The 23,538-nt window shown below is 48.6% G+C and overlaps 1 protein-coding gene across 4 annotated transcripts in view; it reads right to left on the minus strand.

Annotated features, from left to right (window-relative positions):
- Window positions 1-7,220, minus strand: part of Ppp1r13b (protein phosphatase 1 regulatory subunit 13B) — a 69,449-nt gene extending 62,229 nt beyond the window's left edge. For 2 of the 4 annotated variants that reach the window (XM_060388225.1, XM_060388224.1), the window contains exon 1: window positions 7,107-7,220. In XM_060388225.1, the coding sequence (XP_060244208.1) occupies window positions 7,107-7,205 (99 nt within the window). In that variant the 5' untranslated portion in view covers window positions 7,206-7,220. Of the gene's footprint in view, window positions 1-6,202; window positions 6,449-7,106 lie in introns of those variants that run through there. The other 2 variants (XM_021655991.2, XM_021655990.2) reach the window with 1 other exon arrangement.
- Window positions 7,221-23,538: the final 16,318 nt, after the last annotated feature.

The raw sequence follows: 23,538 nt of genomic DNA on the forward strand, positions 1-23,538 counted from the left end.
ACCAAGTCCAACTCATTTGACAAATGAGAAGCTAAGTTCACAAGCTATTAAGTCAAAAGGGCACATCATCAACAAGTGGGCAGTCAGAACCCAAGTCTCCCACATTTTCCATTCAGGATTCTGTCACCTGTGTGACAGTTGATAGTTCACCAGAGAAAGACCTACTCTGTATCTTAACATAGTTCTACATAGTTGGGAAGAAAAAAAAAAACATTCATTGAACACTTGATATGTTTGCTTAATGAAAGCTACCTATAACCACAGATGAACATAACCCATACCTTACTTACAGTGAGCACAGAAAGGGCTCCTAAGAATACATTTGGTGGAACCAGGTAGTTGGGCAGGACAGTGCAACAGAGGTTAAGGAGCCCCAGGGCTAACATCACCACCAAAGCATCCTCCTCACAGAGAACACACTTCAAAGCTGCAGCACTTCCTGTTAGCCTCCTTTTGGAAGGGGAAAAGCAGCCCCAGTCACATTCCCTTAGTATGCTCCATCCCTTTAAAAAGCTTTACCAGCTCCCAAATATCACTCTTTCAATAAACACAACAATTCCCATTTTCATCCACTCCGTGCTCTAACTCAGGCTTTCCATTTTTAACTAAAATTTTTTATTTCTATTCAATTTGTATAGGTATGGCCTTAATATTATGAGGCCCAACTGGGTCTTAGGGCATTCATTAAATATTCCTTTCCCTTAGGCAAACATTAAAAAAAAGTTTTGCTGATTTTAAGTGTGTATTTGCCTGCACATATGTCTGTGTACCACATACATGATGCCTGGTAACCGCAGAGGTCAGAAAAAGGTGCTTGATCCCCTGGAACTGGAGTTACAGTTGGGAGCTTCTACTTAGGTGCAGGGAATCAAACCCGGTCCTCTGTAATAGCTAGTGCTCTTTAAAGAAAAGCCATGTCTCTATTGTCTTAGGCAAACTTCTTCTGGGGGCAGGGGTTGGAAATGCTTTTCTTTTTTCTTGAAAATAATTTTTCATACAATATATTTTGATCATGTTTCCCCTCCCCCATTCTTTCATACCCTCCCCACCTCCTATCCACCTCACCACCCAACATTGTTTTGTCAACAACACATACACACAAACACACAAAACCCTCACACAAAGAAGAAGAAGAAGAAGAAGAAGAAGAAGAAGAAGAAGAAGAAGAAGAAGAAGAAGAAGAAGAAGACGACGACACCACTGAGTTGGTTTTGTATTGTCTAACTACTTCTGAGGATGGACCTACCCTGAAGTATTATTGGTATACCCAAGGAGACTCCACTGGTTAAACAAACAAACAAACAAAAAACCCTAATTTCCTTTTGCTAGTAGTTATCAGTCTTGGGTGACTTCTCGGTCAGGGTAGAACGCTGTGTGTCCACCTGCCCCTCTCAGTGCTGGGACCCTGTGTAGTTTGTATTTATGTTGGTCAGTCCTGCAGTTTCTGGAAGACAACTTTTCCTCAGGATTATCTATCCCCTTTGGCTCTTAGAATCTTTCTGCCTCCTCTTCTGAAGAGATCCAAGCCCTGAGGGGGAAAGGTTGAGAAAAACACCCCATTTAAGACTGAGTGCTCTAGTCAGTTTCTTTTTCTCTCTTTCCCTCTCCCTCTCTCTGCACACTATCCAAGTATGTGTTTCTGTGTTGCTGTCCATCTACTGCAAACAGAAGCTTCTCTAATGTGGGTTGGGTGAGGCACTGATCTACGGATACAGCATTATGCCAGTAGGAGTCATTTTATTGCTGTTCTTTTAACTGAATAATAGCAGATTTTCCCCTAGACCTGTGAGCTCTCTAGTCACAAGTTCAAACCACGCTAACAGTGGGTTTCATCTCATGGAGCAGGCCTTAAATCCAACCCGAAAGTGGTTGGTTACTCTCGTAACACGTGTGCCACTGTTGTACTAGCATATCTTGCAGGAAGGTCACTGTTGCAGGTCTCAGGGATTGTAGCTGGGTGATACTGATGATTACCTTTCTCTTTCAGTAGCATGCAAAACACCTTCCAGTACCATGAATGCTGGTCCGCAGGGGCAAAGCTTCTAGTCAGGCACCAGCTCAACTTCTCCATGTTCTCTGACATAAGTGCTGTCTTCAGCACAGTGTACCATCAACTTATCATCAAGTTGTAGAGCGTAACCAATAGCCTATAATGTTTGTGGGTTTCCATAGAGCCCCTTTGCCCAACACCTGAACAAGATGTAACCCGCTCCTGGCACTGGAGGTTTTACTTGGTGGCATAAGATGTCTAGTCAGGGCATTGTCTCTCTTATTACTTGGTGACTCCACTTAGGTTCCTTTCATATAGCTCTGTATTTTAGGAAGCTTCTAGAAGAGCTGGTTTCCATATGGATTTTCAAATGGCCTTTAGTGTTAGTGGTCCCTCTCCATATTGCTCCTTTACTCTTCTCAGCCTTCCTCCTCCCTCCCTACTCAATCTGCCTCTTCTGGTTTTCCCTTTGTCTATATAATATTATACTCTCGTTCTGCTTCCTTGGGAGATCTTTCCTCCCTTGATACCTAACCTCTATGGATTATAGCACATTTATTAAAAGCATAAAAGCTAATGTCCGGACATAAGAGAAAACATATAATACTTGTCTTTCAGAGTATGGATTACTTCATTTGGGATGATTTTTTCTAGTTCCATCCATTTGTCATTATCCATTTATTAGTTGTTTCCAATTCTGGCTTTTATGAATAAGAGCAGCAATGAACATGAGCGAGTAAATATCTATGCAGTAGGATGTGCAGTCCTTTAGCTATATTAGGGAAAACATTTTTAAAGGGTCACCTGTTGACAGAAAAGTGACTAAAGATACTGGAGCACCTATACTGTTTTTAAGGGAAAATTTCAAAATCCAACTTTAAACCTAGAAGTTGCCCGGTGTGGGGATACGCACCTTTAGTCCCGGCACTCAGGAGGCAGGAGCAGTAAATCCCTGAGTGTGAGGCTAGCCTGGTCTACACAGTGAGTTCTAGGCCAGCTAAGGCTACATGCTGTGACCCGGTCTCAATGCAAAAGCCATACACACACACACACACATGCAGAAAGTCACAGAACTTTTTTTTGTTTTATTTTCTGAGACAGGGTCTCTCTCTGTAGCTCTGGCTATCCTATGTAGGCCAGGCTTGCCTTGAACTCACAGAGATCCTCCTGCCTCTGCTTCCACCTCCCAAGTTCTGGGATTACAGGTGTGTGCCATCACATCAGGCCAAAGTTTTGGGACTTTATATAACAGCAGACAGCTGTCTTCTACAAAGGCTTTGTCAGATGGGCACTCGGCCAGACACTCCTGACTTTCAGCAGCTGAGATCCGGTGCAGCACTAACCATTTGATCAGTTAAGAGTCTCCACAGACCAACACTACATCACTAAGTTTCAAATCTGCGTTGCCCAACCTGGTAACCACGACCTACCTACATGGGACAATAAACACTTGAAGTGTGCTGGTCTACCTGAAGTGTGCTGTAAATGTATATTTTCAAGGGATTCACAAAGCTTACTTAAAAAAAAAAAAAGTCATCCGGGTGTGGTGGTGCATGCCTGTAATCCCAGCAGCACTCAGGAGGCAGAGGCAGGTGGATCTCTCTGACTTTGAAGCCACCTTGGTCTACAAAGTAAATTCTGGACAGCCAAGGCTACACAGAGGAACCCTGTCTCAAAAAACCAAAACCAAACCCAAAATCAAAATATAAAGTCACTCGGGAACCAGAGCCAGGCGGGTCTCTCAGTTAGAGGCAGCTTGATCTATAGAGGACAGCCAGGGCTACACACAGAGACCCTATCCTGAAAAACAACAAAAAGTCCACCATCACATCGGTGGCTTTTTGAGGAATCACCTTTTTAAAATTATAGTTCAGGTAACTAGTGAGATGGCTCAGTGGGTGAAGGCACTGCCATCAAGCCTGATGACCTGAGTTTGATTCCAGGGACCCACTTGGTGGAAGAAGACCTTCTCTATAGGTTGTCTTCTGATGTGCACACTTACTGGTGGTGCTGTGCACATACAATAAATAAGTGTAGTTTAAAAGTATGGCTCGGGCAAACCCAGTTAGCAAAAGGTATGAAGAGAAATACTTTGTTCTGTTGATTCTTTTAGTACCCAGAATATTTTAAACTGCATTTGATCCTGGGGTGTTACATTCCATGAGACAGTCCTACTGCTTGTACAACCACAAAATAAGAACCAATCTTCCTGCGATGATTCACTGATGGTCAACACCAAATATATAACAAAACCAGAAAATCACATTTACACTTTGGATACATAGTGTAAGATAGCCTCAAGAAGGAAAGGTGTGTTCTTAAAAGCTCTGTTACATTTACAAGCACCTCCACCTGTGTTAACAGAGGAAGGCTCAACCCTACAAGCAGTATTTTTAGAGGTAAAGAAACTCGAAAGTAAAAAACACAAAAGAGGGATTCAGAAAAACACCTTTGGTTTCTCAAAATATCTTAAAAGTAATGCAACAGAAAATCTGCTTAAGAAAACACTATTTGAATTTTTTTAAATAAAATCCCAATCCTCAGGCTAAACAAACTTCTCAAAAACAAAATTTGTTACCATAGACTGGAAACCCCAATCACATAGAAGTAAAAATGTCTGGCTAACATACGAAAAAAAGCAATCCAAGTTCCCTAACAGGGCATTTTTAATTAAATACTACAGAATGATGAAACCTGCCAAACATTTGACAATCTTCAATATTATTACAGTGTGAACGCATTATCACCATAACTACCAAGACTTAACTGAAATTGCTTTTGAAACTAAAATACCCCAATACCTTTTCAACATTATGCCAATAAGAAGAGGAAATAAAGTATATCTTGCAGAGATTAAAATTACAAATTGAAAACCCAAAGCCATAATAAAAATATACCATGGCATTCTGTTTAACACTTTTGAGAACCATCCTGGTTGATCTTCAGGATCATACTTCAAATACTGATCTGTTCTTATCCCTGTTAGTCAGTTAATTTAAGGCTCAGACCTCAACTCTTTCAAGGTCATACTGCTAAAAAGTACCAGAACAATTATTTGACTCCAGCTCTTCTGATGCTCTTTTAATGCTCCTTCCATTACATGACAATCGTTTAAAAACATGTTTAAAATTCAACAAGCCCAACACCAAGGGATTTAAGGATCAGATAGGTCAAATCTTTAAACTCCACAAACACCAGGGGTTGGAATCAGTTCAAAAAGGGGAGAAGAGATTATCAGGAAATGGGAAATTATTTGAAAAAGAGATATGTAAGCTAATGAGCTTGGGTGCAGCATAGCAGAACGGCCATAGTCAAGTAAAAATGCAGAGAGACATATTTTCCCTCTGAAACGTGATCTTTCATGTAGGCTTTAAAAAAAAATTTTTTTTTGGTGGATCTGGGACGTATAAACTCAGTGGTAGAGCACTGGCCTAGCCGTGCAAAGCCCAGGTTTGATCTGCAGCACTTCAAAAACAAACGAACAGGGGGAAAAAAGGATTGTGTGTTACTTTATTATGTCTAAGAATTTTACTTAATAGACATTCAAAAACAATACGTCCAAATGGGTACAACCCATGTCACCTTCCCCCCCCAATAATCACGAAGTATACACTTCACAAAAAGCCTGTTTTAAAAAAAAAGAAAAAAAGAAGAGAGAGAATTCAGCATCCACCGCTTGTACTGCAGGTAAGGGAAAGGCAGGGAAGGTGGCAACCCCAAAGACGAAGGTCTTCCTGGCCAGAAGCATCTTTGAGAGCAGGACAAAGGCTCGGGCGACACACAACCGGCTCAACCTTCAGGACAGAGGGACATCACGCCAGGTGGGGCAAATGTACCCACGGGGAAGCCTCGGCAAGGGGATTCCTAAGATGGCTCTCCGAATCCACGCACGGCGTGCGCTCCGCCCAGCGCGGGGGAAACGTGGGTCCCCAGCGTGGGAACACCGCACCGGGCGCCCCCGCCGCCCGCTCCCGGGGCGCCGCGAGGAAACCGAGGCACGGCTGGCCGGCCGGGAGGGGCCGCTTGCGCCGCAGCCCCGCGGAGGCCGCGCGCCCCGTCTCGCGACCCCGCCCACGGCCGCCCGCCCGCTGACAGCCGCCGCCCCCACCTGCCCCTCGGGCCGCCCGCCCCGCGCGCCCGCCCGCCGCCTGCCCCCGGCCCGGCCCGCCGCGCGCGGGGCCCGGGGGACGCGGCGCCGCCGCCCGCACCCACCGGCATCATCCCGGCGCCGTCCGCGGCGCCCTCGCCGCCTGACAGGACGCCGCTGCGGCCGCCGCACAGGCCGCGCACCCGCTGCGGCGCCCTGCGGCCCGGCTGCGGAGAGGCGGTGGCTGCGGACAGCCGCGCAGCCCTCGCCCGTCCTGTCGCGCCGCCCCCGCGTGCCGCGTCGCCGAGCCTCAGCCGCCGCCGCCGCCTCTGCCGAAGCCGGCCGCCTTCCGCCACCCGCCGGGCTCACCCCGCAGGCTGCGCAGGCCCCGCCCCGCGCGTCGCCCCCCCCACCTACGCCATCTGTGATTGGTCCGGGGTGGGAGGCGGGATGAGAGGGCGGGGCTTGCCGCGGCGGCCAGGTGAGAGCGCGCTCGTGCGCGTCCGCGCTGTAGGCGGCGGGGGAGGGGCGCGCTCTGCGGACGCCGGCCCCGCCCCCCACCCAGCAGGCTAGGTGGGCGTTGAGGCGCTGCGGGACCTCCGGACCCCGAGTCTGCGAGCCTTTGGCTCAGGGTCACCTCGGACGAATAGAAAGCAAAGGACGGAGAAGAAAGGGCCGGCGGAGTCCTGCATAGCGTCGAGACCCGCGGGGACTCGAACCTCAGGTCCGAGAGGCTGGCGACGAGCCGGCCACAGACCCCCTCTGACGGTGTCATACCCCCCCCCGCCCCCGGGCTATCTAGTGCCACGCACGGCTAAAGGCCGGAGCCTAGGAGGTGGTCGCAGGGTGTCCCCACCGTGTCTGCGTCAACACACTTCATACCGCTCAGTGCCCTGGGCCCCGGGGACCTGGGGCTCTGCCCTGCTTCCGCCACGACCTGAGCCATGTCGCCCTCCTGGACACAACACACAGGCTGTCCGCCTCAGCCCTTCACGTGTGCCATCCCACGACTAAAGAGCCCATGCCCACCTGTGTCAGTGTCCTTGGAGGTCCAGCGCCGACGTCCCAGGGCAGAGTCCAGTCTGTATCTTCAGGGTCCAGCTCTGTTCTTAGAGCCTTGTCTTCCATGTCACGTTGCTCTCCAGCTCGGGAGCCCGAATGACAGAGACTGGAGCAGGCCCCAGAGCAAACCCTCAGCAGAGGCTGCCGGCTGGGCAGGCACCCTTTCTGAGTGCCCCACATCGCGCCATTCGCCTGGACTCTGGCAGAGGACACACAGCGGCTGATGAACTGAACCGGACTTAAACTTCCATGAGCTTCTAGAAACATGAATACCGGTGGGGGACCCCCAAACACAGAGGGTAGATCACCTTGAGAAGTACCCAGGCCCTGGAGAGGGCAGCAGCTGGCGACCAGGGGCAGTTTATAGCTTCTCTGAGGGGCGGGAGGCTGTGGCTAAGTGGGGGCAGAGGGAGGGAGGAGGCCCGAGTTGCACCAGCCCCCTTATGGTTGGCCACACCTGTGCTTAAGAGGCCACGGGGGTTAGTGATTGAGAGCGTGGACTTTCCAGCTGAACAGACTTGGTTCAGCACCACGGCTGACACACCCTCGCTGTGTGATCTTAGGCGGGCACATATCTGTCATGGGGTATGGTAGGATAATAGTACCTGTCGGCGGAAGTTCGGGTGTGACGTGTGAATGCTTCCAGCAGCCTGTGGCACGTGCCAGCTTCCCTGTGAATTCTGTAGTCACCTCATCGTTAGCAAGTAGGTTTAGTGTATTAATGTCCCTAGGGTTTTAAGACTGAGTTCATGTGGGCCATGAGTGGCCAGTGACACATCCTTTCTGGGAGCAGAGTTTTGAGAGAAGAGGAAGTTTGGGGAATGAGTGATTCTAGATTAGATGTCAAGAGACCTGGGCCCCAATTCCAGCTCTGTTCAGCTTCCTGCAAGATCTCAGGGGCCTTGCATCCCCATCTGAGTGTCAAGTCCATGAGTGGTGAAGTAATAGATGTCGACCCGCTATGCCCAACAAAAGGTAGGCCCAGAGGAATGCCACCCGCTCTCCTAAAAGGTCCTTGATCTTACAAAAAAAAAAAAAAAAAAGATGTATTTTGGGGACTGGAGAGATGGCTCAGTGGCTGCTTTTCCACAGGACCCAGATTTGATCTCCATCACTCACATGTCGGCTCACAACTGTCTGTAACTCCAGTTCCAAGGAACTGCACCCTCTTCTTTCCTGTCAGGCAGGCACACATGCGTGGTACACAGACAAAGCACAGCATCTACACAAAATAAAAACCACAATTTATTTTATTATGTATGTTATATGATCTGTGTATGTGTATACACACGTGTGTAGGTTTGTTTATACACATGCATTTGCAGGCTTCAGATGCCAGGAGCAGAAATGGCAGGTGGTTGTGAGCTGCCTAACACGAGCGTTGGGAACCTTCGTGGTCCTCTTCAATATCTCCCGTCATCTACACCAGGCTTCATCAGAGGCCCACCAGAGTCACATTAATGATAGAATGCAGGCATTAGGGTTTATGCGGTGTCCATATTGTTCAGAGATGCATCCCAGCATCTCTGAGAGGCCTCGACTAGAGCTGGCTTCAGAGGGAAAGGACAAGGCAGTGAGGAGCGCTGAGCTGTAACTGCTCAGGAGTCATGATGTCTGTGGGGCATGTTCCACTCCCTCCATTTTGTACCTTTCTAGTATGGTATATTAAAAAGGGTTAAATAGCCTTCAAAGCGAATTAAAACGCCCCTGAAGAAAATCGGTGTATACTCACATTTGCATATTGGAGTCCTGGGAGGGTTTCACAGAACACTAATACAGGAATGTCTGGGAACACCAGGGACAGATGTAAGCCAGACTTGGCACTATTAGGTATGTGTGTGTGTGTGTTTTTAAATCTCATTTTCAGAAAAGTTTTAGAGTTGAAAGATATTTACAACGCCCCCTGCTGCCACTCTTCCACTTACTGGGATTGTGTTCCACCAAGCAGGTTGTGGCAAAGGTACGTGGAGGGTGTAGTTAGTACCCCTACAGGCACCATCCCAGCAGTAATCCGAACCCTAGAGCACCACTTCCTCGCGATCACGACTCCCCTGTTGGCCGGAACCACCACACTGCATTGAACCCAGGACCAATGGTCCACAGGAAGGTCCAAGGTCAAGATGTGAAATACGGCCTCCACAGAAGTCACATCTGCTTCCCACCACCATAAAGTACAAAATTCTTCAGTGGGACCACTGTAAGGTGTGGCCCTCCGTATGCTTTTCCTGCCCCACTTCCTCTAATTATCATTATTCTTGCTGAGGGCCTGTGTGGCGGGGAGTGTGTGCACATGGTATGGATGGATGTGAAGTCTCACGGGGGACGCTGCGTATCAGCCTCCGTGGCTCTCCATCTTACTGTTTCAAATTATTTTAAATTTTATTTCGTGTGTGAGTGTTCTGGCTGCGTGTATGTCTGTGTACCACATGTGTGCCTGTGCCTGGAAGATCAGAAGAGGGCATGAGACCCCTGGTACTAGAGTTACTGATGGTTGTGAGCCACGGTGTGGGTGCTTGAACCCAGGTCCTCTGAAGAGCTCTTAGCTGCTGAGTGACCTCTCAGTCTTCCACCTTCTTTGGAGTTCATTGGTTCTGACAGACTAGCTGGCCATCAGGGATCTGCCTGGCTCTGTCTCCCCAACACCGGCATTGCAGGTGTGTGGGTCTATGCCAGTTTTTGTTTTGTTTTGTTTTGTTTTGTTTGAGACAGGGTTTCGCTGTGTAGCCTTGGCTGTCCTGGAACCTACTCCGTAGACCAGGCTGGCCTCGAACTCAGAGAGCCACCTGCCTCTGCCTCCCTAGCGCTGGGACTAAAGGAGTGTGCCACCACTGCCCAGCTCTGTGCCAGTTTTTTACACGGGTGCTAGGATCCAAATTTAGGTCCTGGTACTTCCAGGGCAAGCACTGTATCTTCTGAGCCACTTCCCAGCTGTCCTCTAACTGGTAACACCTAGTTATTAACTGTGGTACATCTGTTACGGCTGATCTGATGAGCTCATATCACAATATCATGGTTAATGTGCAGACGTTTTCCAGGCTTCTAGTTTTATCTAACGACCTCTGTTCTAGGACTGTACTTTCTGTTCACTCAGCGTGTTCTCTAGCTGCCTTTTGGCTGTGACAGTTTTTCAAAACTTTTTTTTTTTTAATGACTTTAATGGTTTTGAGAAGTACCAGTCAAATGTTTTGTCCTAGTTTGCTTTCTATTACTGTGGTAAGCACCGTGGCCAAAAGCATAAACACCATGACCGAGAGCGACTTGGGAGGAAAGGACTTATTTCTACTTAAAACTTAGAAGGGAAGTCAAGGCAAGAACTCAAGCAGGAACCTGGGAGCAGGAATGGAAGCAGAGACCAAGCTTATTGGTTTGCTCTCCATGGCTTGCTCAGCTTTCTTACAACTCAGGATCACCTGCCCAGGGTAGGGACCACCCAAAGGGGAGCTGGGCCCTCCCACATCAATTATCAATCAGGCCAATCTGATGGTGGCATTTTCTCACCTGAGGTTTGTTCTTGCAGGTGACCCTAGCTTGTGTCAAGTTAACAAAAAACTAACCCACGCTTGTTGTACGAAAGGTTACTGTTGCAATGTCTGAGATGTTTCTGTCACCATTAGACTGAAATTAGGAGTTAATTAAAAGGAAGAGCAGAGGTTGATACCATTGTCATCACAGCAGAACAGTACATGTACTGTCACCAGAATCCATCCTTGATTGTTATCACTTGGTTACTATTACATTTTGTTTTAATTTTGAGTCCAATAAATACGTTTTGTTTGATTTTTGAGTCAAACTATATAGTAAAATAAAAATTTTTAAGACATGTGTAGTTTACTGTGGTTACCATGGAAAAATGCTACCATACGGAGCAGAGTGACTGAGGCAACAGAAATAAATAGAAATGGTTTTAGAGGCTGGACGTTGAGTCAGATTTGAAAGATGAAATGCAAGGCAGGATGGGCTCTTCCAAGGCCTACCTCATGGTCTTGCAATGGCTGACGCTTGCTGCATCTGCTAGAGCCTTCTCTGTTCACATCTCCGTTGCTTCCTTTTTATAGGATACCAGTCATAACTGGACTGGGGCCCAGCCACAGAACCTCATCGAACCTTAATTTCCTCCTAAAGGCTCTTTCTTTTGCCGCAGTCACATTCTGGAGTGTACTAAGGTGAGGACTTTCATATCTGACTTGGGGGCAGGCACAATTGAACCTTTAAGACTTTTTGAAGCACAACTTCAATTTACCTCTTCACATCTGTCTCCCATGCCCCAGAAGCCCGCACATAGCTATCCCAAGCCCTCACCCTTCCCTTTGCCAAGGAGCTAGGCCCATGACACCTACCTCCCTGTGTGTGGCACAGTACTTGGCCATGTCTCCATTCTGTTCACGTTTTAAGCCCTCCTCCTCTGCACTCTGCCCAGATACTCCTGGAAGGAATCTCACTCCCTTCTCCCAGACTGCTGACTCCAGCATCAACCATCACTGCCTTTCACCTTAGACCTGTCGGTGTCCCTGTATCTCCCAGGGGCCAGCCAACACATTCCCTATGTGCTAGGCCTGAGAAACCTGACCCCAAACAGGAGAGATGGGCTCCCTGTCCTCACAGAGCTTCTATTCCTGGCGGGAGAGAAGATGGTAAATGCTGGCAAATGTGCTTTAAAGTTTTAAAACCAGATAATGTTTCAGACATGGCTGCTTCGCCAGTAGAAGGTAGCAATTGAGTTGGTGCCTGAATTCTGAGGACATAGCTTTGTTGAGTTCCAGCTGAGGAGCAGGGGTGGGGAAAGAAGGTAGGAGTGGGGTGTACCCAGCGCTAGGGAGCTCTGTGAAGGGACAGAGGAGCACGGAGAGCTCAGACCTGAGCTCTGGACAGCTCAGACCTGAGCTCTGGACCTAGATGGATCCTGATGAGCTTCCAGAGCATACAGAGACCTGCTTTGTGTTTTCCAGTGCCCGGTGGCAGTTAGGAACGCCAGCGGGCCTGCTTCAGGAGCGGAGGACTTAGAAGCACTGAAGCAGAGGGTGGAAATGGGGAACGAGGTCTGGTTTGGGATGCCGTTTGAATGATGGGACTTGGGGAAGGGAAAGGCAAGGGGCAGGATGGCTGCTAACGTCTGTGCAGGGCTGGGGACTGGGGTCCTGGATAAGCAGGTGTGGGCAGGTAGGCTCAGTGCTGGAGTCAGCTGTGATACTCGCCAGGCTTATGTTCCGGGCCCCTCCTTCTTCTGTCCAGCAGGGGCCTGCACCCACGCCTGGAGCCCTACCCTCTCTTCCCGAGCCTGGATATTGGCCCCACCACAACCACTCCACCCCCACTTCCCCCCTCCCCCCTCCATGTCCTTTCCTCTCAGCACTCACCTCCGACCTCCAGTTTAGCCTCCCTGTACCAGAAGTGGGCTTCTAAACAGGAAACCAACCCAGCACTGTAGGTCATAAGGCCCAAGTGTCTGCCACAGTCCTTGAGACGAGCGGGAGGGCTGGGAGAACATAGCCCTTAGACCCTGGGGGCCCGGTCTCCTGCCTCCGTGTAGGCAATAGCTGCCTCATCAGCACTAAGCTGTCACGGCTCCCCGTCAGTGTGTGGTGGGCGCGGCAGAGGAACAGAGGGAGCAGGGACTCACTTTCTGCCACCACGGCTTTCGGAGACGGATTTTCACAGTAAGCTGGCTGTGAACCAAACTTCTTCCACCTCTCCTGTGGGCATTAAGAATTTGTATGAAAGGAGTCAGAAAAATTGACGCTTGTAAGTCTGGCCAAGACAGGACCCAGGAGTAAATCAGTTACTATTCTATTAAATGGAGTGTGCTGGGTTTGTTTGTTTGTTGTTTGCTTTTTTTTCTGTTTTGTTTTGTTTTGTGCTTTTTTAGCTTGACATGAGTTAGACTCTTCTGGAAAAAGGACCCAGAGCTGGTTCCTCTTGGCTGAGAAAATGTCTTTATCAGGTTTCCTACAGGCAAGTCTATATGCAGTTTCTTGATTAATGATTGATGGAGGTGGGCCCAGCCCACAGGGGGTGGGTGGTGTCACCGCTGGGCAAGTATTCCTGTGTTGTAGAAGAAATAATAATAATAATAATAATAATAATAGAAAGCCGGTAAGAAGCAAGTCAGTAAGAACAAGCCAATAAGCAGCTTTCCTCCATAGCTGCTTCTTCAGTCCCACCTCCTCTTTCCTGCTCTGACTTCCTTCAGGGAAGGACTGTGATACAGATGAGTAAGTTGAAACAAACCCTTTCCTCTCCATATTGCTTTTGGTCATGATTTATCACAGCAACAGAAACCCCAAGACATGACACTGTCTCAAGCTGGCCTCTGAATCTGTGTGTCTAGACCCATAGATAAGTACAGCTCTCAGACTTCATCAGACAAGTTTCTTTGAGCAGTAGAGAGGTTAATGAGGAAACTCACCACTGATCAGAGAATAAGTGCAGAGAATAAGTGTTAGGGAAGTACTCAGCCAGAAATGGGTCAGCTGTAACACACACACACACACACACACACACACACACACACACGCTGCTGTGGCCATTTTGGAAGAGCCAGAGGTTGGGACCAGACCAAAATGACTGCACTCATGAGCTCACAGCCACTGTGGCTGCTGGCACAAGACCTATACAAGATCAAGCCAGTTGATATTCGGAGGTGCTGGTGACAGGTAGAGGCTTCTGCAAGAGACAGCCAGTTTCCTTTAAAGGTATAGCCTCCAGGAGGATCAGACTCTACCGGATGAGCCCATGAGTATGGGCAGTACAAACTGGATCCATCGAGTTAGTAAAAAGAAGAGGGATAGAGGTTGGGGGTAGACCTGGGAGGAGTTGGGGGAGGAGTGGGGAGTGAATGTGACCAAAACATATTGTATAAAATTTCAAATAATGAGTGAAAAAAATATATTTTAAAAGGAAAGAAAAGTTGGTGACTATCTTGAACATTCTTTAAGGTCTGTGCTCACGTGTCCAGTGCTGACTCCAGGCACACGCACAGAAGCAGCATCTAACAAACAGCAAACTGCCCTCTCCGCCAGAAAACAAACTACAGAAAACCCACAAGCACCACTAGGGCTGAGTGTCAGCAGGGGGCTCCTTCCAGAAGATGGCACACAAGGCTCTAGACTCTAGAGAGGTTCCTGTGCCTGCAACCAGGCCTTCTGACTCCATATTGCTTTTGGTCTGAGCTCCCTCATCCAGAGCTGCAGAGCAAACACCTAGTTGGAACAGGGCTCCAACCTGCAGCCCAGGGACTGGTTCAGTTCTGCAGCTGTGTACCACCTGCCCCTCCCCCTCCAGTTGCACAGGCTGGGCATTCCCGGCTACCAACAGCACGCATACAAGTCCTTTGAGAGCTAAGGTACTATTCTGCCACCTCTTAGTCTCTGTGGGGCCCCGTGGGAGGAGAAGGGATAGAGCGAGACCTGGACCCTGCTTTCACAGGTTCAGTCCTTGGTTTATTTCTGACCTCTTCTGTGCCCTGCTGCTAGATCCCAGCATCTAGAGGCACAGCCCCTGCCTCAGGGGCCTTTCCGTCAGGGGCTGTATACCCTACAGGTATGTTAGGCAGCTGAGCCTACGCCTCCTCTACCAGCTCTATTGCAGGTTTTTCCTATATATTTTTTTTCACCTCCACCTAACCACGCCCTGCCCGGAGCTCTGGCCTGTGCCAGGAACCTCTAGTTTCCGCTGTTATTCATGGTGCTGTCTCATCAGTCAGAGTCCCCGTGGGAAGCAGATGGCTTCCTGAAAACTAGGGAAATTCCGGGAGTGTTATTTACAAAGGAGAGGCTTGTAGAAAGGGTGGGAGTGAGGGCTAACAGAGAGGGCAGGGATCCCGGCCCTGTTTTGGCAAGATCATTTCAACTCCTAGAGCTAGAAGGGCAGGGCTGAAGTCTTCAGAGTATGAAAGAAGGGAGTCATTAAGAGAAGGTTAACCCGGAGGGAAAAGACTTTTGCTCCAACAGCACAGGCCTGCTGAACTGATCTGCTGGGAGAAGGCAGACTCATTTTCTGACCTTCCTCTCCAGCCCGCTCTGACCCCCGACTGGGGCACCTCAGTGGATACCCACTCGGGATTTGGACACAGTCCAGGAGAGCAGGGGAGGGATGGAGGCAGCCAGGACCTCTGCATGTTTTGTTCTTTGTGCATTCCTGAGGCAATCTTTTTGCCTCATAAGAGCCGTTGTGCTGTGGGCTGGAGAGATGGCTCAGAGACTGGCTGCTCTTCCAGAGGTCCTGAGTTCAATTCCCAGCAACCACATGGTGGCTTGCAACCATCTATAATGGGATCTGGTGCTCTCTTGTGTCATACAGGCATTTATTCAGATAGAGTGTTCATATGTATAAATAAATAAATCTTAAAAAAAAGTAAAATAAAAAAAATTTTTTTAAAAAAAGAAAGAAAGAAAAAAAAAAAAAAGCCATGTGCTTAAGAAGGCTCAGAGACATGTCACTCCAGATTGGCTAAGAGCACGCCGCAGTATCGTCCATGCCTGTCTGTGATAGAATATCACAGGGCATTCTGTCACCAGGTAGCCATGCCGGGTAGCCTCCCAGGCAGAACCCACACTTGTGGCAGGCTTGCCTCAGTGCCCACACCCCTCAAGCCAAACTGCGGGACTCTCCCTAGCGGCCCTAACTGAGTGGTTCTCAAGTGTGCCTCCTCCGACCCCTCCTCAGTGTACCTGACTGAAACAGGGTCTAAGAGTTTCTGTTACGTGACAAAATATCTCAGAAAATCAGACTTAAAAAGCAGCTGATTATTCGTTTTTAAATTTAATTTATCTATTGGAACTCAGTATGTAGATCAGGCTGACCTTGAACTCCCGGAGATCAGCCTGCCTCTGCCTCCTTGAGTGCTGGGATCACAGGCGTTCACAGCACTTGGCCCAGCTACTTTCAGGGCTATGGAAAGGCAATAAATACATGATTATGGGAGGGCTTAGAGGAAGGAGGGAGATGCTGAGGAAGGAGCAGGCTGAGGCCCCAAGATGCCCTTCAGGAGCCTATCCCTGTGGCTTCCTTCTTCCAAGTAGGTCCAGTCTTCTAATGCTTCCACTAGTTCCCACTTTCCCCAGCAGCTGAGGACCAAGCCTTCAACACTTGAGAGTTCAAGGGACCTTTCAGAGCCAAACGACAGCTGAGTAGCCACCAAGCCACACACTGATAGCTCAAGTACGCTCAGCATCACCTCCTGCATGGACTGAATGTCTGCAGCCCTTCAAAAGTTAAGGCTGAAACCCTACCCCGACAATGGCATTGTGGGGGGAAGGGTGCTTGAGGAGGTGGTTAGATTGTCAGCCTCATGGGTGGTGGGAATACTGTCCCTCGAAGAGAAACTGGAGAGAGGCCACGGAACCCTTGTGCGGCCTGAGGAAGATTCAGAGGAATCTAGTGTGTTGTCTACACACTGGAAAGGAGGCCTCGCCAGACTCGTTAACTCGGCTGGCACTGTGATGCTGAACTGCCCAGAATGTGGGGCTGTGAGGATAAATCTGCTGTGGTTAAGATGCCCAGTTTATGCTGCATGTTTTGTTGTTTGGCATTTTATTTGAGAGAGGGTCTTACTTTATATCCCTGGCTGGACTGGAGTTTGCTATTTACACCAGACTGGACTTGAATTCATGACCATTCTGCTGCCTCTGCCTCTTTGGCGCTGGGATTACAGGCAGGTGCCCCCGCATCTGGCTGTCCTGCTTTGTTTTTAAGTCAGGCTAGATTTGATCTCCCGATTTCCTGTCATTAGAGATACTTGCCACCACACCTGGCTTGGTACTTATTTTAGCCGTCTGAACTGAAACAAGCCCCTGACCCACCCACACATTCATAGTCCCCCAAATGTTGTGTAGAACACAGTGGTGTGTCCTTGTCCCCAAAGCTCACCTTTCCCCAGCTTTAGAATTCAGAAGCATTAGGGTGCTGGATGTCTGATCCAAGAGATTCCATTTAGAGAATCTGCATTTCTTGGAAGTTCCTAGGTGACTGGGAACCATCCGAGATCTCTCTGACCCACATGGGAGCACCCAAGAGCTAAGAGAGGCCAGCAGGCCCAGGCATACTCCTCACAAAGAGGGCTTAGAGTGGGAGATAGTTGGCTCTACATTTTCTTCACAGCACTTTATTTAAAAGTGTATTATGTGGGCTGGAGAAATGGCTTGCAGGTTAAGAACACTGGCTGTTCTTCCAAAGGTCCTGAGTTCAATTCCCAGCAACCACATAGTGGCTCATAACCATCTATAATGAGATCTGGTGCCCTCTTCTGGTCTGTAGGCACACATGCAGGTAGAATACTGTATAAATAATAAATGAATAAGTCTTTTTAAAAAATGTATTTTGTGATTGCTCATTGCTCTTTGCCCTGCTAGAATGCAAGCAGCAGGAGGAGGAGGATGTCTCGATCCTAAGTTCTTAGCTGTGCCCGAGGATTGGAGACGTTCAGCAGATGACTTGAATGAGTGAGTGAGTGAACACATCAGCCAGCCATGCTGGCACAGCTAAGGGATTCCCAGCATTCGCCCCAGGAACCTTGGCAGGTGCTTAGCAAACATTGGGGCAAAGCTGGTACAAGCGGGTAGGAAAATGAAGAGGGATAGGGAAGCCTCAGAGGGGCATCTGTGCTGACCACCTTCTTGGGGACCTCTGTGTTAACCCTGGCTCTCCCTGGCATCTGACTAACTAGAAGAGAGGAGCTGCCAGCTCTGACCCATGGCTCCTGGCAATGGTTGCCAGTCCTCAGCCCAACCCCTGCTTGTGTCCTTGCTAGTGTGCAGGCTCTGCCTGCCTTGAATCCCCCGATGGAGGACCAAGTGCTCTTCTCTACTGAACTCTCTACTTGCTTTTCCCAGCCTCCTGACACCTGCAATTCTGACTGCTATTATTGACCTTGATTTTTTAAACAAACTTACTTTATTTAGTTTTATTAAACACTTTTACCTCCCTTCCAACACCCCCCCCCACACACACACACAGGGTAGGAGGGAAAGGAGGTTAATGGGGACAGGAGGTGGAGCTCTTTCTGTTACTTCCCGAGGGGTAGGGTCATAGGGTTCTTTTAGGGGCAATACCAGTATCAGTTGCCCAGAAATCCAGAAAATCCAGGTACCCAGAAAATCAGCAAACAGCAAATGCAGCAGCAGGACGAGCCAGCAGCAAACAGTCTCCTTCCAGGCAGCCGCACCTTCTTCCTCTGGGCTGTCATATTTATACCCCTCAAAGTCCTCAGAATTCAACCAATTCCACCTGGCAAAGACCACGCTGCATGAGACACTTAACAGGTTTGGACAAACTGAAATCCCCAACTTGGAATTTGAACAAAAACATGTTTGCATATCATTAACCAAAACATCCACGACATACTATTTTCCGAGTCACAAGTGCCCAAGGCTGCAGAAAGAGAGAGTCTAGGGAGAAGGAAGGAGGCCAGCACACTGGCTTCTGTCCCTGTTCTGTGGGCTCCAGCTGACTATCCACAGCCATGGCAGCCTTGGCCCCCACTGTGGAGGGCAGGGTCCTTCCACCAGCTGAGCTGCAGTGCTGATCTTATTCCATCTCATGTTGAAAGGTTTCTTGAAGCTTCATGGGCCAACCTTCATGCCCTGGCTAGGCTGTTTCTCATCTGGTCCTTCTGGGTTGTGTTTTTCAGGTTGCTGAATCAAGGCAACCCGAGTGTTGAAATTTAATGCTGAAATTTAACCTTGAATTAAATGTTGTCATTTTGCTGGCCTCAGGTGGTTGGACAGATCTGACCTCATGTACCTATCGTACCTATCACTGTGACCCTGAGGAGGCAGTTTCCCTCCAGTAGAGAGGAGATGGGTGTTTGGGAGGAATGAAGCCAGAGCTGGAAGGTCAGGTTCCAAATGAGGCTGTCAGCGTCATTTGTTCTCTGCCATGTACACGTGCCACATTGTTTTATGAGCCCTCCCTGTGTTTTGTAATAACGTGTAGCAAGAAGTTATCAAGCTGGACGTGGTGGCATGCATCTGTAATCCCAGCACAAGGAGGCTAATGCAAGATCACAGGCTTAGAGCCAGCCTAGTCCACACAGCGAGACCAGATCTAGAAAAACTAAGGAAAAATGTTTTGAGCCATCTACATATTTTTCTTCAGCTCAGTTTTCCCATTGTGAAGCAGGGGAATAGTAAGTAGTATCTGCCTGGGGACTTTTTTGGTCAGAATTACATAAAACAGCAGGCGTGTCCCACAGTGAGAGATGGTGGGCTTTTGCTGTGTCCCTGCACTGCAGGGTTCCTGGCTCTCCAACCTCACCGCATGTATGCATGATTGGCGGCCTTGAATGCTCTGCCCAGCAGCTTGACCTCAAGACACCCCCGCTAACTGAATAACAGTGTCTGCCTTCCTCATCGCCTACACTCACTTCCCCTGCACAGACAGCACTCTCGGGAACAAGGCGATCTGTCCTTTTTGCCAGAGACAGCAGCTGGCCCTGCTAATGTCTGAGGCAGTGACACCAACTGCTGCAATTGGACTGGTGGCAGAAGCGATGGTGAAGCCAGCCAGAAGGGCACAGCTTGCCCTCCCACTGAAAGGAAGCCATGCACACATGCCTCAGCTTTGCCAGCCCAGGTGATGATGGTGATGTTGCCAATGTCCTATGGGGGCTTTGATGGAGAACACTAGATTTGAACGGTGTGCCAGAGCACCCCTCACTCTCTCTCTCTCCTTCCCTCTCCCCCTTCTTCCCCTCTCACCCCCCCCCCCCACATAGACACTCATAAGCACATACACACACTCACAATGTCACCTCCAAATTTGCTTTCTTATTTTTCCCCTTTGAGACAGGGTCCCACTATGTAGATCAGGCGGGCCATCTCATGGGCTAGAGTTCCAAACTGAACAAAAAGGAGAAAGTAACCCAAGGGCCGCCATCTACCTCTCTCTGCTTCCTGCCTGCAGGTAACAAATGAGAGCCACCCCCGGCTCCTCACACCCTCCCCACCACGAAGGACTGAACCCTGGGAGCCAAAATAAACCCTTCCTGCCTCGAGTTGCTTTTAGGGCAATTAGAGCAACAAGAACAGTAACTAACACTTGTGGCTAATTGTTTTTTTTTTAAATATCTATTTGATTTTTGACAATATAGATACTATATAAACTTCCAATGAGAAACTGTAGGCTCGCACCTGTTAGTCATGTGCCCTGGGGACCTCTTTGAAGTCCTTTTGGGTTTCTTTGCTTGTTTAATCTTCCTATCTCCACATCTGATGCTCTGTTTTTTCTTGGTCTTACCAGTTGAGGTATGATTTATCAGATACAAGCCTGCGGCTTGGGCTACTCCAGAGACAAAGGGAAGAACATCTCTTCTAGCTCAAGGCCTACCCAGGTTACAATGAGTTCAGTGCCAGCAAGAGCCTATTTAAAGAACAAGTGTAAAGGGAGCATGGAGAGGCTGGAGAGATAGCTCAGGAGTTGAGAGTTTGCACCGCTCTTGCAGAGGAACCGAGTTCAACTCTCAGCACTCACAGGTGCTGCAGCTCCAGGTGGCTCTCACTTCTGTGTCCGTGGGCATCTGCATTCACGCACACATAGCCACACACATACATGTACACACAATTTTTAAAAATCTTAAAGAAGAGAAAAGAAAGAAGGAAAAAGAAAGGAAGAAAGAGGGCTGTAAGGAGCTAGACAGATGGCTCAGTGGTCACGAGCTCTTACTGCTCTTGCAAGGGACCAGGGATATGTTCTCAGTGCTCACATGCTGGGTCATAGCTTCCTCTAACTCCAGTTTCAGAGGCTCCAACACCCTCTTCTGGCTTCCACCGGGACCGCACACTTGTGGTGCACAGACACATACAGAGTGTTCCTATACTTAACATTTCAAAAAACCTTAAAGGACCATGGCTGTAGCTAGGTGGCAGAGTGCTTGTCTAGAAGGTCGAGGCTGCAGGTTTAATTCGCACTTCCAGGGAGGGGGACATGATTGCCTGGTGCCCGGTGATGACAGGTGAGAATTTAGTCCTTTCACTTGTCCTCTTCTGCAGACATACTTACCTCTTCATGTTTCATTAAAGTGATGTTCAGATCCAGCACTGTGCCCAGTAAACACTAGTCACTGCTGGCCCAAACTGTGGCCAGGCTCTCTTAATATAACACGTGTTTTGTTCCTGCAGATCAGCTAACTGATACAAGGGGGATTGGTAAACAGGGTACGCGGTCAATGTTTCTGTTGAATGCATTTCAAAGCCGGCGGCAGTAACCATCCCAACAACTAAAAAGAGTTTAGTCACAGTCATAGTCGTGACTGTGCTGCCTCAGTGTCTTTAATCTTAGCACTTGAGAGGATAAAACAGGTGGACTGCCAAAAGCTCAAGGCTGCCTGGGCTATAGGCTACAAAGCAAAAACAAAACAGCACACTGAAAGTAAGAGGACCTTTGCAATAAATGAAGGCCCTCCCCAAAGAGGCAAGCTGAAACCAGGAAAGCCTTTTTCTTCTTTTTAAACACTCACTGATTTCTTTTGTGTGTGAATTGGGGTGCACATGTGCTAGGGCATGCTTGTGGAGGTTGGAGAACAACTTGTGTGAGTCTGTTTTTCTCCTGCCATGTGGGTCTTATGGATCAAACTCGAGTTTGGCGAGTGCCTTTGCCTACCTGCCCCACAGCTGCTTTCTAATTGGTAAGGAAAGCTGCCTCTATTTGTTGTTTTTGTTGGTGTTGTCTGTTTACTTGCTTGTTTTGTTTTTAGGCCAGGGTCTTTTGTCCTGGACCCTCGAACTTACCACGAAACCCAGGCTGGTCCTGCCTTCTCAGTTTTCCTGCCTCAGCGTGCTGAATATTGGGATTACAAAAGCCGCCATGCCTGGCCAGTTTGAATCCGAAGTCTCGGTGAAACTGGTTTGCTTTAGAGGTAAATGTGTACAAGGATCTCCAGCATCCAGGAGGAAGCAGCTGCCCCTAAGGCTCGCTTGGCTGTTCAAAAGGCAGCAGTTGCGGTAATTGGTGTTGGTGCCTGAGGAGAAATGACTGTGCTGGTGTTTTTATTGGTATTGTTGCTGTTTTTATTAGGGGTCTGGTTACAACCTTCTGAGACAAAAAAAAACACAAAGCTAATAAAGGACTTGTACCCAGAGCATATAACTCAATAATAAGACAAACAACCCAATAAAAAAATGAGCAAAAAACTCATCAACAGGTGGTAGCAGTGATACAGACAACAAATAAACACATGACAGTGTCATTGTTTGTCATCCTCACTGGAGTAAGATTGCAACACCACAGGCTGAGGCCCTGGAGCGCTGAGACAGCAATGGGGACACAAAGTGGCTCATCCCTCTCAAAAATGGTCAGGTATATATATGTAATGTATATATTACATATATATTATATTATATATATTAAATCATGCACTTGCGTATATAGTCCTGCTGTTACTCCTTTACCCTTGAGAAATAAACCATTCACATTCAGACCCAAAGGTTCACATCATCTTGGGCCATAACAATAATTCTGAACTGGGAAGAACCTGGTATCCATTCAGCTGATGACTGTGAGCTGGGTGTGGTGGTGCATGCCTGCATCCCAGCTCTTGAGAGGCAGAGGTAGGAAAAGTGCCCCAAATTTAAGGGCAGCCGGGGCCAGACAGACAGACTCTGCCTAAAGGAGGGGGCAGTTGGAGCTGGCTCTGGACGTAATCTTAACTACTTGGAAGCTGAGCCAGGACCTCAAGTTCAACCCTCCCGAACTACAGGGCAAGATCAAGGTCAGCGCAGGCAACTTAGTGGGACGTTTTCTCAGAAGTTTAGTGAAAAGGGATGGGGCGCTGGTGAGATGGCTTAATGGGTTAGGGTACTTGCTACCGAGCCTGATGATCTGAGCTCCGTCTCTGGGGCCCACTTGGTGGAAGGAGAGAACTGACTTCTACACGTTGTCCCCTGACCTCCACACACGCAACATGGCATGCCCCTACACACAAATAAATGCAACTAAAAAGAAAAGAAAAACAAAAGGACAAGACTAACTCAGTAATAAAGGGCTTGCCCAGCATGTACGAGACCCTAGGCCCAATTCCCAATACCAAATAAATTAAAGGAGGAGGGAAAACTTAGCATCAAATGTACTGACATTCGAAATGCTTCCCTTTCTTGCACAATGTCTCCCTCGCACCATATCCTGGTGGGTTTTGATGTTTAATGGTGGATATTCGGGGGCACTCACATGCTTGCCACAAAATGTACAGCTTTGATCAGAGCCCAAGGTACCAGCACAGACCCCTCTGCCAGGGCAGGACAGCCTGCCTCGTTCTCATGTGTGGCCCCCAGGGCTGCAGCCTGTTCTAGGGTGCTCTGTGTCTGGGCAGGAAGTGTGTCAGTGTGTTTGTCTGCCAAGTCACCCATCTGCCACCTTGCTGCTCTATCAGCTTGGGGTAGGACAGCTGAGTCCATGTTCTGTCCTGAGAAGA

This window comes from Meriones unguiculatus, chromosome 7 (genome assembly GCF_030254825.1).
Source record: "Meriones unguiculatus strain TT.TT164.6M chromosome 7, Bangor_MerUng_6.1, whole genome shotgun sequence".
Classification (NCBI taxonomy): domain Eukaryota; kingdom Metazoa; phylum Chordata; class Mammalia; order Rodentia; family Muridae; genus Meriones; species Meriones unguiculatus.